Source organism: Parasteatoda tepidariorum, chromosome 4 (assembly GCF_982258835.1).
Source record: "Parasteatoda tepidariorum strain Cologne lab strain chromosome 4, Ptep-v5.0, whole genome shotgun sequence".
NCBI lineage: Eukaryota > Metazoa > Arthropoda > Arachnida > Araneae > Theridiidae > Parasteatoda > Parasteatoda tepidariorum.
Genome location: NC_141758.1, coordinates 17,155,084 through 17,170,963, shown reverse-complemented (window position 1 = coordinate 17,170,963; position 15,880 = coordinate 17,155,084). Strand labels below are relative to the sequence as shown.

The 15,880-nt window shown below is 27.2% G+C and overlaps 1 protein-coding gene and 1 long non-coding RNA gene across 5 annotated transcripts in view; one reads left to right on the top strand and one right to left on the bottom strand.

Moving 5' to 3' along the window:
* LOC107451108 (uncharacterized) overlaps nt 1–10,377 on the bottom strand; it is a 104,583-nt gene extending 94,206 nt beyond the window's left edge. For all 4 annotated transcript variants that reach the window (XM_087160720.1, XM_087160721.1, XM_043048722.3 and 1 more), the window contains exons 1-2: nt 9,800–10,377; nt 1,777–3,094 (exon numbers count right to left, since the gene is read on the bottom strand). In XM_087160720.1, coding sequence (XP_087016846.1) covers nt 1,777–2,213 — 437 coding nt within the window. In that variant the 5' untranslated portion in view covers nt 2,214–3,094; nt 9,800–10,377. The remainder of the gene's footprint in view (nt 1–1,776; nt 3,095–9,799) is intronic.
* A 98-nt stretch (nt 10,378–10,475) lies between these two features.
* The window catches only part of LOC122270625 (uncharacterized), a 66,664-nt gene continuing 61,259 nt past the window's right edge, over nt 10,476–15,880 (top strand). The window contains exon 1 of the long non-coding RNA XR_006225917.3: nt 10,476–10,630. This is a non-coding gene — a long non-coding RNA (uncharacterized LOC122270625). The remainder of the gene's footprint in view (nt 10,631–15,880) is intronic.

Below are 15,880 nucleotides of genomic sequence, written 5' to 3'. Positions count from 1 at the left end.
TTGTTCGCCAAGATATATATAATAGCGTGTTGAATAGCGTTGAAATGAGGAAAATCGAATTCAATATTCTGTATTACGAAATTAGTGAAGTTTAAATTAAGAAATGCTTTTTATTTAAATCTTTATCGTTATAAAATTTTTTCAAACGGGATATTATTTAATCGTTATAATATTAGTATATATTGTAGTATAATCGATCTAATATTAGTATATAAGATAGTATATATAGTTTCAATTTATACTATACTGCTCACATATTGATTATTTTATAGCTTTCTCACATAAAATAAACTTTTCAAAATTAGCTTTCAAGATTGTTTAACTTATAAAACAGATTTTATTAAACAAACATACACATAATCCGTAGTTGGCTTATTGAAGGATCAGATAAAGTTGTTATTTGATTTGGTAGGAATTAAATGAACATTGTTACCATACAATTTTTCGCTAAGTGCATACAATTGTTTTTAAATAATGTATATTTGAAATAGTATATAAGTAGAAGGAGTAAAAATTATTTTAAATCGTTGTTTGTAGGGAATTTAGTAAAAGTATTTCAGTAATAATTAATTTATATCTTTTAATTAATTACTTATTTTATTCTTTTTTTGTTATATCTTTAGAGAAAAAATTAAATAAATATTTAAAATTTTTACGAGTGATTTAAAATAGAATCATATTGATCCAAAGATTAATCAAATAACATAGTAAGAAAAAAAAAGCATAAAATTAAAAGAAAATTCGTATATTACAATAAGAAAAACAATTGTAAATTATCACAATAAAAAAGTAATTAAATTCTGATTTAATATTAAATTCTTATACTAGTCACTGAATATTGAGCTTATTTGTCATATATTAATAATAGTGGTACATAACACTAAAATATTTATTTCATTATATGCATTGATTATCTTGTGTAGTATTGCATTAATATAAATATTATGCCACGATAATAAGTTTTATAAATTTGTATGTATTCATTCATTTTGTATTAACATTGCTTATATTATGCGGATCATGATGCTCACGGTAATTCAGAATATTGTCATTTTTGAAAATTGTTCAGAAAAACTAACTTCAAATAATTTAATAAAAAATATAATGAATAAAAAGCCAATTTGGTGATTTTCTAAGAAACAAACGTATTGTTGATAATTAAATTATCAGTTGCAACTTAATGTTCATTCGGATGCATGTAAGAATTCGTAATCTTAGAACTTAAATAAAAATACAGGGGATGATGTTTAAAAAATTTTTTAAATAAAATTCTTTGTTTTTACATAACTAAGAAATAAATAAAATAAAAAAAAATTAATGAAAAATCAATGGCTAAAAAATAAATAAAAACAATTTTAATTATTTATTAATATCGATTGATATCTATTATGTATTCATAACAAACGATTTTAATTTTAATGAAAATGTGTTATTTTCATAGAAAAAAAAACCCGAAAGGAATTATTTAATAAACGATTTTAAATGTCTACGGGAACTATATTCTAAATTATCGATTCATTTTTAGGATATGCATAATTACCACCATACACTAACAATGATGTGCATTGATAATATATAGTTATTCATAAATAATTGGATATATCAGTTTTTAGGTATATTTGTGTCGATATTAAATGTTTGTAAGCTCTGTTCGAATATGTTTTTCTTTCTTTCTCCTTTTTTTTTAAATCCTCTTTGTTTTTATGCATGTAAAGATTCGCTGATTGAAGGCCGAATCAGTGAAAATCACCTAAATCAGTAAAAAGGTTCTCTTACCTTCCTGATTTGGTGATGACCATTTCAGTTCCAAGAGCATGAAACTTATCCCATAAGTCCTTGGCCTCGAGGGTCACTTTAGGGTCATCTTGGACACCATCATCCTCTGGTTCCAGAGTCCTTAAGGGCCTTAGATGAGGTGCAGCCCCGCCAGCCGCGTGGGCCGCTAACACATCTTCCGCAGTAAGATGATGGTGCGCCCCAGCACCCACAGGCGGTTTTGGAAAAAGGGCCGGCGGCGGATAACAAGCCGCGGCTGCGGCCGCCGCCAAGGCCGGATTAAAGTTCTGCAGGGCCGCAGACAGGTAATGCGGCTGTGTAAGTATTGAGTTCATACTAAAGTCCGTTTGGTGTGGGTGTCGAGCCGCCGCGGCCGGGGGCAGCAAGAACGGATGATAGGCCATCCCCGGACCGAAGTCGGCGGATTCGAATCGCATGGGGGGGTCGTCGCCGAAAAACACCCCGTTCACTTTTGAGTTTCGACGGGAAGAGAAGAGAGGAGAGCTGGAATTCGGCGACGGCTTTGGCACGATCGGCGTGTGAAAGTGGCGCAGCGCCGCTGTGGACTTTGGCACGCCGGGGACAGTGCCGCTCTTGATTGGCTATTTGGGCGAAGCGAGCCAATGAGAGTTCATTTCGGCGCTATCTTCAGCGCGGGGGAACTGGACGCTTTGGAAACGGCAGGCGCCTCAACTCCACACCAAGGATGCTTTGGGGGATCTTCTTCCTCCTCCTCTCCCTCTACTCCTCTTCTTTTCTCTTCGTTCCTTCTCTTTCGAATTATTGATGGATATCTATATTCTAAATATTAGGCGCTCTCCTCAAATCGTTTGACAACGATTAAAGCGTGGATAGGTTTGAGGGGAATTTAATATGCGATAGTTTCTTTTCTTCTTGAAATTTCATTCTTTTTTTTTATTCCTTCTTTCTTTTTCTGTTTAGTTAAGCAGTTTGAGATATATTTTTTGCGCTATATCGCATTTCTCAATGTCGTTTGATGAAAATATTTCCTTTAATGGGGAAAGTTGACGCAATTTCGTCAATTGTTTATATGAAGTGTTTCTCTTTTAAATTTTCTTCCCCTTTTTTTTCACCGTTACTTTTAGAGGTGTTTTATTTTTCCTGTAAGGCGAATTTCTTTTTATTTATTCTTTTACCGATATCTTCTTCAGTAAAGATATAGGAATTATCGCTAAAAGTCTATTTATAGTTATAATTGTTTAGTTATATATTTTATTAGCATTGTCTCCACACTTGATAAAAATCACAATCCACACAATTTCGTAGAAATTTTTTTTTGACAGAACGTGAATCCTACCTGAAAAGAAAATGAAGAACATAAATATAAATTATGATATTTATTAATATCAATATTTAATAAATTTATTTATTTATAAATATTTTATTTATTTAGTTATTATTATTATTATTTCTTATAATCGAGTGCTTCGTGAAGAACCAATCAATTATATAATTTTAATAGTTTTATTTAATTTTGTTTAGCATTGTTACGAATAAATATATATATATATATTTAAGGTAAAACATCATTTCTTGTTATTTTTAAGCTTAAAATTAAAAACAGAGAGTAATTTATATATATATGATTTAGATTATTAGAATATTAAAAAAAAATTAATTTATTCATTGTTCTATATCGTTTGACGCCCGGTGGCTGAGCGGTAGCGCTTCGCGCTGTCGTGCCACAGGTCCCTGGTTCGATCCTCGGGCCGGGCAAGGTTGACTCAGCCTTTCATCCCTTCAGTGGGTCGATAAATGAGTACCAAGCATGCTTGGGAGCTAAACACTGGGGGTTCCGCGTTCGGCTGACCACCTGACCGGAACATCTGCACTTGCACCCCAGAGCCCAAGGTCAAGAAAACTGAGATGGGCACAGTAGGCCTTGGCCCTCTATGGGCTGTCGCGCCACTGAGTTTAGTTTAGTTCTATATCGTTTATTTATTCACCTTCATTTTTTTCTTATATTCCTTTCCCTTCGTTTTACTTTTAATTTATTTATTTTTTAACTGGGATGTTTTTGAAAAGTCGTTAAAAGAAGGATTTCAACAGTTTTGCCACTTATTTTTAAACATAGTTATTATTTTAAGCACCTTTTAAACTTAATTATTATTATATAAAACTAAAAATAATTTAAATTAATTCAATTGAGATTAAAAAAATTATTAAAGTATAATTTATTCATTATTTTTTTCCTTTTTTTATTTTCATTTCTTTGCTTTCTTTTTTTATTTTCATTTATTTATTTTATTTTTTGACTTTCCTTTACTTATTTGTTTAACTATTTTCGATTCAAATCTAGTTTTTTTTTTTTGTGAAAAGACATTAAATAAATCATTTTAATAGCTTTACAAATTCTTTTAAAACAATACTATAATCATATATATAATTTTTAAAATGAAACACTATTATTATGTAACTTTTAAACATATTTGGGAATATCAATTCTGATGCTTTTCGGGAAGTGGATTAAAAAAACGTATTTGAATAAATGATTTAAAGATATGAAAAGTATTTTTTGTGAATTTAAAAGATATTTATCCTTATATTTCTGATGAAAAAAAAGTATGCAAAAAATTAAAATCCGCAATTGTTCTTAAGAACGAATACAGAACACTTATTTTTTCTGTGCTGCGTGTAAAGTTTCAAACAAAGACAGATTCTCATATTCCTTAAATTCGAATTTCGAAATTCTTTTTTTTTTTTATCATTAATGATGTTTCATCTACTTTATACCTTCTTAAAGAATTTAAGTAATATTTTTTCAATTGTTGTCATTTAGTAATTTAATAAGTTTTTAAAAATAATAATAATAAACAATATATTTTGCTGTTACTCCACTTCAGCATCCAAGTAGCAAAATTAAAAAAAAAGTACTTAATTAACTAATGAAAGAAAGTAAGAAATGGAGAAAAAAAAATTAAACTACTTTTGATTCTAATATACAGATTATTAAAAAAAAATCTAGTAAATAATAGAACAATGAAATATGTCATTATTATTAGTAGTAGCACCATAAATAAATAACTATATACTTTTACATTTTTAAAAAGTATTCATAAACTACGTAACACTTTCAATTTTAAAAATTATTGCAGGTGATATAATATTTTTTATTATTAACAATATCAATATCTTAGGATTCAATTGGAATTCAAAAAATTCGAATTGAAAGTTTCTAAAAGGTCTAAGAGAGAAAAAAAATCGGGAATGTACGTTAAGAAAAATTTAATTCCAAAAAAAAAAAAAAATCATAAGTGTAACTTCAGAAAATCATATATGTTTATAGAAATAGTATATGAAGCATACTTTTTATTTTCATATAATATGAGAACAAAAATTTTTTTTTTACTTAATAATATTGAAAGGGAAAAAAGCGCTTTTTAAAAACGATTTAATAAAACAAACTGTTTTAAATTATTTTAAGTTTGTAATAAATATTTGGTATAAACTGTTATCTTTCCACTCAAGACTAAATAACCAAATTGAAATTTTGCGTAAAAAAATATGATTTTAAATTTTGTGAACCTTAACTTTTAAAGCTTAAGTCATGAAATTATTTAAACGAAATTATTGGAAAGTATAGCAGTAAGGAGACCCTTTTTACGAAATTTTCTTTTAATATTTAATTTAAATCATATTCGGTCAAAACTTAATATAAAATTTTCATAAATTAAGCCAAAAGAAAAAATAAAGACACGTACATCCCATTTTATAAGTGTGCATAATACCTTTTTTAAGAATTTATTGAAATATTTGTGGAGATTTTAAAAACATAATCTATTATCCTAAGATATTGCCGAAGTATATAACAATTCAGATTTTAATATCTGGTTGACTTTTTTGAAGAGGATTTCAATGTATATTTTATTTAAATTCCTATCAATGCATAGTTATCACAAAATATCCTTTAACTTAAAAACACGTTCCCTATATAATTTCCATTCCTCATTTTTTGCTTAATTTTGCTCATTTTTATTTTTTAAAGCAATAAAAAAGGCATAATAGTCACAATAAAATAAAGCGTGCAAATGTATAAAGCTTGCAATATTTTTGGAAATATTATCGTGAATGCTATTTCTTACGATAAATATCAAGTACATATACAAAAATATTGAATATTGACCACGATAAATGTCAAATACGTTAATGTCGTGAAAGTTGGATGAAAAACGATAATAATCGAATAGAATAGTATCATAATCAACGTCGACAGATAAACATCGAATAAGACAGTAGGAATAGTATTATCAACAGTTACAGAATTCGATATTTTCAAAATTGTTGCTAGATTTCTTTTAGACAACCAAAATATTGACAAAATAATGCAAAATATTGTAAACTAATAAATTTTAAAAAATCATGATGTATCATGAAATATTGATATTTTTCAGTTATTTTAAGTAAATGAAATTATGACAAGATGTGAGTTAATAATTCGTACCTATCAGTAAATTCAAGTTTGTAATTATTATCGGTACATTTTTTAAGTTTTAATTAATCTTTTTACAAAAACTTAATTTGCGATTGTATTAAGAAAGCAATGAGCGTTTAAAAGTGAAAATATCAATTTTTGAAACGTTCTTCACGAGTAGCACAAAAATAAATAAATTAAATTAAACAAAGAAATGCAATTTTTAATTAATATGGAATTGTTAACGGAATTGGGTAATAATCATATAAAATTGGCAAAATAAAAAATTTAAAAAATAGCGTAAATTGCGTAAATAATGCTGTTATATTGCGTGTATGTTTTTTTTTTAAAAAAATATCTTTACAGTGAAGTTATTAAATTAATTCTAATCAATTAACAAACGCGAAAAAAAGTAATTAATAATTATAAAAAAAACATATATATAGCAGCGAAAAAGGTAATCAAAAAATGTGACTAAATGCTCTGTAAATAGGGCTGCCAACTTTTTACGCTATTTGTAAAAATGTAGCTACGTTTATGTTTCAATGTTAATATTTTTCATTCATTTAAACTTACTTTCTACACCAGTACACATAAATGATTTAAAAGTTCATATGCAACAAAACTGCGTTCCAGCTTTTACTTGGTGAGGCTTATAAAATATTGGCAAAATTACCAAAAACTCTGAAAGCTTTGATTTTTAAATGTATTGATATACTCTATAAAATATTTCGCACAAAGCGCTGTATTTTGCAGGTCTGTGGAAAAAATTTGGTTTATCTGAATATCTAAAATGGTAGCAACTACTTCTTTTTATAATGTATTGATAACTATATTAATTAATCAAAATATAATTTTTGATCATTAAGAAAGATCTTTATCTGTATAACTAGATATAGAAAATTATATATAAAAATAAATAGAAATGTATGTATAGCACAACCATTAATGAATAGCAAAATCTGATGATGTGTTGTCTATTAAAATACGCATTTTATATCAGTTGATAATATAATTAAATTCTATTCTAATCAACGTATAGCATATTTTTATTTTAACAAGATTACGTTTTTTTTCCCAAGTCCGTGTTTCTTTCTGCGTGGCTGCCAACTTTCTACGCTTTGTGGGAAGATATTTTCAAGTGGCAGCAAAGTTTATGATTTGATGTAAGATTGTTTGTTTAGTAAATTTGATTTAAAGTAATTTTCCTCCCACTAAGTGTGAATGATTCAAACTTTCATGTAAAAACCTACTTAGTTTTCTCGTGCTACTAACTACGAGCTAGTTCTAACTAGCTCGTAGTTAGTACTAGCTTTTAAAATGTTCGCAAAACTAACCAAAATTTTGAAAGCTTTAATTTTGGACTCCTAAATTTATTTAGCAAAAAGCGTAGTAGTTGGCTAACCTGCTTCTGGAATCGAAAGTATTAACATTTTGATTTAACCAATACGTTAACTTAAAATATCTAACTATTATTTAATTAATACATAGAATATTTATTTATTTTATTTATGTATTTAGAATGTAATTCAAGTTGAAGTTAGATACAGTTTTATTTCATCTCATCACAAAATCAAACTTAAAATAATTATGTCAATATTTAAAAAAAAATTTTTTTTTCTCTCTATATTAATGTAAATAATAATAATTTTCGAATCAATTATAATTTTCAAAATAAAAGTTTGAGTTGCGAGGTACTTGAGTTGCGAGTACCACTTTCAATACTAAGTAAAAAACAATATCATTTTTTTGTAATGATTTAGATAGTAACGTACTAAAGGCACAGTATACGACCCTTGTAAGCTAAATAACCAAAGTTATCATATATAAGTATGCAAATTAATTAAATCATTTTTATATAACTTCAATGAATACCACGAAAAGAACTCATCTTCGTAAGCAAATTAGCAGTGGCAAACATTTATCCTTTTTATAAATTATTTTTATCTTTTACACTAGTAATGTTGATATTTTGATTTAAAAAGATTTTTTCTACCATTTCCTTTTAAATACTAGATACTAAATACTAGAAATATTTAGAGCTTAACTGTGTTATTTTGGTTTATTTATAAAAAAATTAATTTTTTAAAAAAATATTTATTTATTTTAATCTTTTTGTTCTTATTTTGTATTTTCGTTTCCTTTTTTTTTTCTTCAACTGGGACTTTTTTTTACCAATTATGAACAGCAATGGTTTCAATATCTTACTACAATTTTTTAATTCATTATCTTAGTTACTGGAAGTATTTAAGCTCTACTTCGCTATATTATAAAGTTTTTTTTTTCCGCTTTCCATTACTTTTTTTTTCTTTTTTCCTTCTTTCTTTTAAATTCCGATCTTTTGTTTCGTTTCTTTTTTTTTTTTTTTTTAACTTCGAACAATCAGTACATGTATCTCTAAATTTATTTCTTACATGCAAGTAATATAACTGCCAATTATATATTTTTAATTTAATATCTTCCAGTTTTAAAAATGTTTAAAGCTGCTAAAAATACACGTTTTTTTATTTTTATTTAATTTATTATTATTATTTTTTATTTTTAAGATTTAATATTATTCAGTTGTTTTTCTACTTAATATACCAGGCGTACATTAATAACAAAATTATTGTTTCTCTTTGAAGTTAATATGTAATATCAGTCAATATTAATACTGTATTAATACTCGTTGATATTATCTAGAATGTTACATATGTATATATGTAACATTCTAGATAATATCAACGAGTATTAATACAGTATTTAATTACAGATTATTAAATTAAATTTTAAAAATTGTCCAGCCATTTAAATTTAATTTGTTCAATGTTAAAAAATTATTATCAAATTTAAAAATTTTTCTAATGGTAGTCAAAAAAGTAATATAAAGAAGTGGTCAGTTTTTTTTGCCTATAAATTTTTCAACAATACTCCGCTTTGAAACAAACTAATGTAAAATTTAATGAAAATTTTGCGATGGTTAAAGAAATTATAAGGAAGGCCTTCAATAAAAAAAATAGAGCTTTTAGCGATCAAATTAATTCCAAATATTTCTTGTGTCGTTCAAAATCTTTAAAATAATTTTTTTTTTTTAATTTCCTTAATTTTTTATTTTTGGTCAATTTTTGAAAGTAAATTTTTGAATTTAAATAAGAATTCATTACACTTTTAAAAATTATTGAAAAAGCACATTTTAAAGATTTTTTTCGAAAAATTAGCGGCATATTAAATCAATATTGCCATGAAATAACAATTTAAATTTTAGGAAAGGAACACTAAAAGTACTGAAATTATATAAAATAATTTGTAATTTAAATATACTTGTTTGTAATTATAATTATTTTAAATATAAATAATTATAAATGTTATTTATAATCAATTATATTTAAAATAATCTTTATTTTTGCTAGTTAATGGAACATAATTTTTTTTAAATTTCTTCTTGTTTTTTAAATGAATGCAAAAAATTCAAAATGTGCTTTTTCAAAAATATATAAATTTCATTAAATTATAAAAACTATATGAATATATCTTATTTACACGTCTTTATCACAGAATAAATTAAATAATAATTTTTCTAATATTTAATCATCAATAAATAAATTTACTCACTTATATTAAAAGAACACCATCCTTTTTGATGATTTACAGAGAGAAACAATCAAATCGAATAACTGGACAGTCGAACAGCTCAGCCGAACGACAACAATTGACGAATGTCCAAAACTGGACACGTTATGTTCCTGTCAAACAACTCTAAATGAATGTAGGCGGAGAAGATATGATGCATCTTCTAACATCAGAGCGCCGATCATTCGAGAGTCATTAAACTTAAAATCAACTTTGAAAATTTGGCGCCGACACGCGAGAAACAAAACGCCAATAACGCACCACTGAATCTCTCTGCAACCCTAGAAGAAATCGCACTCACTGGCAAAAAAAGAAAAAATAACCTTAATCTTAGCGATAAATAAAAACGAACACAACTAGTCCTTTGTGCTCTAAGACTGAATAAAACTTTTCCAAGATTTCCACACAGGGGAGGTTCAAAGAGAAAAAAAATAAAAAAAAACTCTGAAAGAAAAACTTATCTAAAAAAAACTGAAAGCGGAATTCGCGCAAAGTTCGGACACCAAAGCCGACACAACTGTCGCCGTAAGGGGTGGGATGTATCGCTAGTCCCGCCTTCTTGAGTGACGCTCACAGGCACCTCCGCCAACCGCATCGCGCCGGAAGCGCTATAACAAGACACTTAGTTCTTGACTACTATTGCCATCTAGCGGGTAAAGATGAAGATATTTTTCTAAATATTCATTCCTCAGATTTGACAAGAAATACGAACGGCGAAACACGAAATTAATTTGAATACTATTTCTTCGAATTAATTAATTTTTAGTATATTAATCAAGACTATCAAGTTTAAATCAAGGGAAATCAAAAAAAGTAAGTTGTTTGAAATGGCTAGTATTTTTATATTTGAAAATTCATAATATGGATGCTAAATTCGTTTTTTTAATTAATGTTTTTTTTCTTTTTTTAAATTAAACTATAGAATAAATTTATAATTTTCCTTCTCTGATTCGTGTGGTTTTATGAACTAACTTTTTATTTACAGACTTTTTAAAGTAGGTCCTTTATATTCATAAAAAAATTATGCAGAAATTTATTCTATATTTTAATCCAGTGGTGAGCGAATTTTGCTCCGCGGAACCCTAGGGTTCCACGGAAGAGTATGAAAGAGTTCTGTGAGTTAGCATTTTTTAAAACCAGTGATGAGTTTTGAAACCTCCAATTAAATTTTCATCCAACCTGTAATTCAATATTTATTTAATCTTTCATTTGCCCTTATGAAAATCTTTCAAGTAATATGCCAGTGGCATGGAAAAGGCATTTTTATTTAAAGAAAATAGTTTTTTAATAACAAAATATTGAATAAGTTATGAAAAGAATAAGCATTTCTAATAAATTGCATTATTATTTTCTTTAGTGCTTTTTAAATCAAAATCTTAAAATTTTTTTTATAAAGAAATATATTTCCTAGTAACTATTTTCAACGTTCATAGCAGTTCTTTAAAGTTTTCATCTTGAAGTAAATTATGATAAGGCTTATTTTATTTATTTTCAAATTATTTATTTTCATATTATTTATTTTCAAATTATTTATATACATCAAAAAGGAATTCAGAACTAAACTAGATACAGCACAAGAACTACAAATTTAACTTTTGGACATAAAACCTAATTTAAGATTATTAATGATAAAAAATCTCCATTCGTCCAATTAAATATTTTAAAAATAGTATTTGTTAGGTTATAACGTACACAAATTACTTTAATGAACTTAATTTATATAGTCGGGGTTCCACCAAAAAAAGTTGATTATTTAGAGCTCCATGGCCGAAAAAAAATTGGGAACCCCTGGTTTAATTTATAGTTCTATTATTCAATGTTAACATTTATAGTCACAAATTTATAATATTAGTGAATATAAATACTTTGTTTCTTAGAAATAAAAAATTTTTCTCGATATATTTTTGTCCATCTCCTGTATATCTATTGTTTGGTTCATGACGCTATTAGTGTGCCATAAAATATATATTTTGGAGACCTGGAAAAATTTCACTGTACTCAAAGTTGTCACATTGTATGCCGTATTTTAAAATGTGGACTTTATAGGACATTAACTTTGCCAGTTACTATGACTGGGCACCCTGGTAAGTTCAGAACAAAAAGTTATGAAAACACTTGTCTCCTAGCCGAGGAGACAATTATCTATAGTGTTTGGTTCTGGAGTTTACCGATGAGACAAAAATTGTATTTTAAGATCTAAACTAGTCATCAAAACAGTAGATTTAAAATTTAAAAAAATATTTTAATTTAAAAAGTAAGAGTTATTACTTTTATTTTTGAAGTTTATAACTAAACTTGATGATTGTTGACTTATCTTAATACAAGGATATTAATTGAGATGAATGCGTAACAGATGAGTAAAATAATCTACTACTATAAAATACATTCTATAAAACTACTATTATATATAAATATATAATAGTAGTAATAAGAATTACTGCTATTTTTAATATTAAAAGTAAAGACTGATTGTGGTTAATATTTTTTACTATAAAATATTCTACAAACTAAGAGCAAAGAATCACATGAATGCTTAGATTTGCTGTAATAGCAGGTTGGCAACAGTTTGGGTGAAAACAAAAATGTTGGATTCAAACTGTTTCTTTATAGAATTATTATTAGGCGAAATAATGATGATTTTGCTTATTTAATCCACCCCCTACTTAATTTAAAATAAAAATGATTTCTTAAATAAAGTAGAGGTAAATATAATAAGCAAAAGCATTATTATTCCGCCTAACAATATTGAATCCTACATTCGCATACTTTCACTGTTACCGAGAATGGATTTTCAGAGTGGTTGCAGAACAATAAACGAAAAACAATCTGACTCAAAAATATATTTATATTTTGATCCCGTTGAAATTCGCTTGCTCAAGGATTATTATGCTTTTATATATTTATTGTAATTATTTACATGCAGTGGTGGTCAAACTCATTTATAATTATCATTATAATTCAAAAAGTTAATTGGAATAACCTGAGTATTGCTACCACTTTAAATATGAAACTAAAATCTTCCAGAAAATCCGGAAGAGTTGGCAGGTAATTTATTTTTCTTTCTTTTTTATACCGAAACTCTAACCTTCCTGCTATTTCAGCAAATCTGAACATTCATATGATTCTTCGTTTTCAGCTTATAAAAATTTTACAGTAAAATATGTTATTTACCATCAGTCTTTACACTACATTTTAGAAATAGCAGTAATTCTTACTACTACAATTATTTTACTCATCTGCTTGGTACTCATCCTAATTAATATCTTTCCATTAAAAAAGTTTAACAATCATCAAATTTTGATATAAATTTTTTTAAATAAAGAAGTAATTCTCATTCTTTGAATTAAAATAATAAAAAAAATTTCTAAATTTAATATTTTGGTGACTAGCTTGCGTCTTCGTAATTTTTTCTCTCCCTCATCTCTTGATTTCAATCACTTTCGTCATTGCTTACTAAATTTCTGTTAAAATCCAGCTTGCACAAAGGGTTAGATTTTAACCTGATTGGTGCATAATGGTTAATATGTTCATTTTACACCAAGGGTTTCCGCGGTCTTTGAAATTTTTTGTAGTGGTAATAAAGTAATTTTAATGCTAGAAGATATTTATTAATTTACTATACCACTTCGTCGTTAAGTAGTTTAGAAGCTGGAATTTTCATGCATATATACTTTCTTTGGAAAAAAAATTTTGGTAGTCGTTATGCAGAAATTAAATTATTGACATTAGAATAGTTTTAGTTACCACTTTTAAAAATTTACAAGCCCCGCCAGAACCCTGTTACGTAGCTGCCAACTCTTCCGGTTTTCCCGGAAGACTTTGTGATATTTAAAGTGCTAGCGAAATTCATGTTATTTCCCTAAAATTTTTGAATTATAATAATAATTTTAAATCAGTTTGACCACCACTACATATAAATAATTACAACAAATATATAAAAGCATATTAGTCCTAACGATAGCGAATTTCAACCTGATCAAAGTATAAATTTATTTTTGAGGAGGACAGTTTTTCGGTAATTGTTTTACTACCACTTTGAAAATCCATCCTCGAAAAAAGTGAATGTTGGCAGGTATGCTGTTAGAGTGAGAAATTTTTTTCCCTCTCTTGGCTACCGTTTTAATGCTATTAAAACCTATACCCAACTATAAAAATTAGATCTTCAACTCAATATTGCATATTAGTGAGCATGGATTATCTTCAATTTTTAGATTACTGCTCATATCTAATTAACTTTTCTAGCACTTTATACGTTTTTAGCTATTCATTAGAAATTAAATAAGTGCTTTCAAAAAACACTATGTCATAAAAGTATATGACACTGAGTCACATGAAGCAGGAGGAGTAGTTCGAGAACTGAAGCAGTATAATTTTATGCAAGAGGTATTCCCCTATTTATGTTACCACTTTTTTATTTTTCTCCGCATTGTCATAACCCTGACTGTGGACCATTCTTGTGTGTTTATCTTAGATGTAAAAGATTAATTTCCCTCATGGCCATTAGACCAATACTCACGTACGCATCATGGGTGAAAGCCCTTATATAGCAAGACGGAAAAGAGAAAAACCTGGTACGTAAAACATTTCATTCCAGCATTTTTTCCGAAAAAAATGAAATATCTGTAACTATCAAGATTTCTTTTATAATTCTGGCATATATATAAAACTGCTTCTTTTCCAAGATAAAGTAGATATTGTTGAAAAATTTAAAAAAAGAATAAGTAAACTCCTCCCCAAAACTAGCTATAACTGAAATGGTTTTACTACCAGCCTTTCCTCTTTTCCGTCTCGCTTTCACCCCTGGTACGCATGCCCAGCTATTACCACTTTAATTGCTGAAATAAAATTAGACGGGAGGGAAAATTTTCTGAAGAATGGTGGGCTTCACCTTAATACATCAGCTTCAACAGTATAAGTATAGATTTAAAGGATATAAACATATTCATAGACAAGGTCAACGCTAATTTTAACGAAAACTCATACTATTGCACTACAAGTGACTTCAACTTATTGCTAGGCTTTGATCTTATTGACAACACCAAATATAGCCCCATAACAGTGTTTGTTTTATTCTTCATTTTGAACTTATCTAATGAGTTCTGTTTACTTGCAGCTTAAGCGCAATAAATGAAGCTTATTGTTTTTCTTAACTTTCTTCGTGTTTTCTTGTATTTATTTATTATATATATATATATATATATATATATATATATATATATATATATATATATATATATATATATATATATATATATATATATTGCCAGCCAATTGATAAAATTATTATTACCTATCATTAAATTTCCATTAAATTATCACTACATTTGGGAAATTCTTCTCCGAAAAGAGTAAAAGTTTGCAAGTATGCATATCAGTAATAAAATGAAAGTCAAATTGAAATTAAAAAGCGACAATAGCAAACACCACTCTTTCATTTAAAATTTTAATTATAAGTAATATGAAATTTCTAGAATATGTTGTTGAGCAAGGCTATCGTTTTCTCATTAAATGAATGCAGGCAGATGCCAGCATGAGTGCATTATTGATTTACTTCCTTTGTGTTAGAGTTGCCACTTTACTCGGGACAGAAAAAATATATTTTAAAGTGGTAGTTTATCAATTGTGATTCTTGGTTTAATAAATTCAATTTAGTAGATTTTTATCCACCTCTACTTCTAAACAATTCGTGGGCTTATAAGATTAGCCACTTCATAGTACTTATGTCTTGCTATATCTTTTAAAAAGCAAACAAAAATAGTCAAATGTTTGCAAAATTTACTTTGTAGTTATTTACCGTTTTTTTTCCTTCCAATTATTCTGGCGTATCCGGAGCAGTTGGCATCTCTGCAACAAGACGAAATAATTAATGGGAGGGATAAAAAAGCGCTAGCAAAGATTTTTGGTTTATAATCTGTTCGTGGACGATTAACGTCTCGAAAAATTGGTAGTAAAAAGAAATTTGTCTTATGATATAGCATAATATATAGATATTATGATATTTGTCTGATGAATTATTCCTTTGATGCTATTTTTTATAGTTAAAATGATGCTCAAAGCATTTAT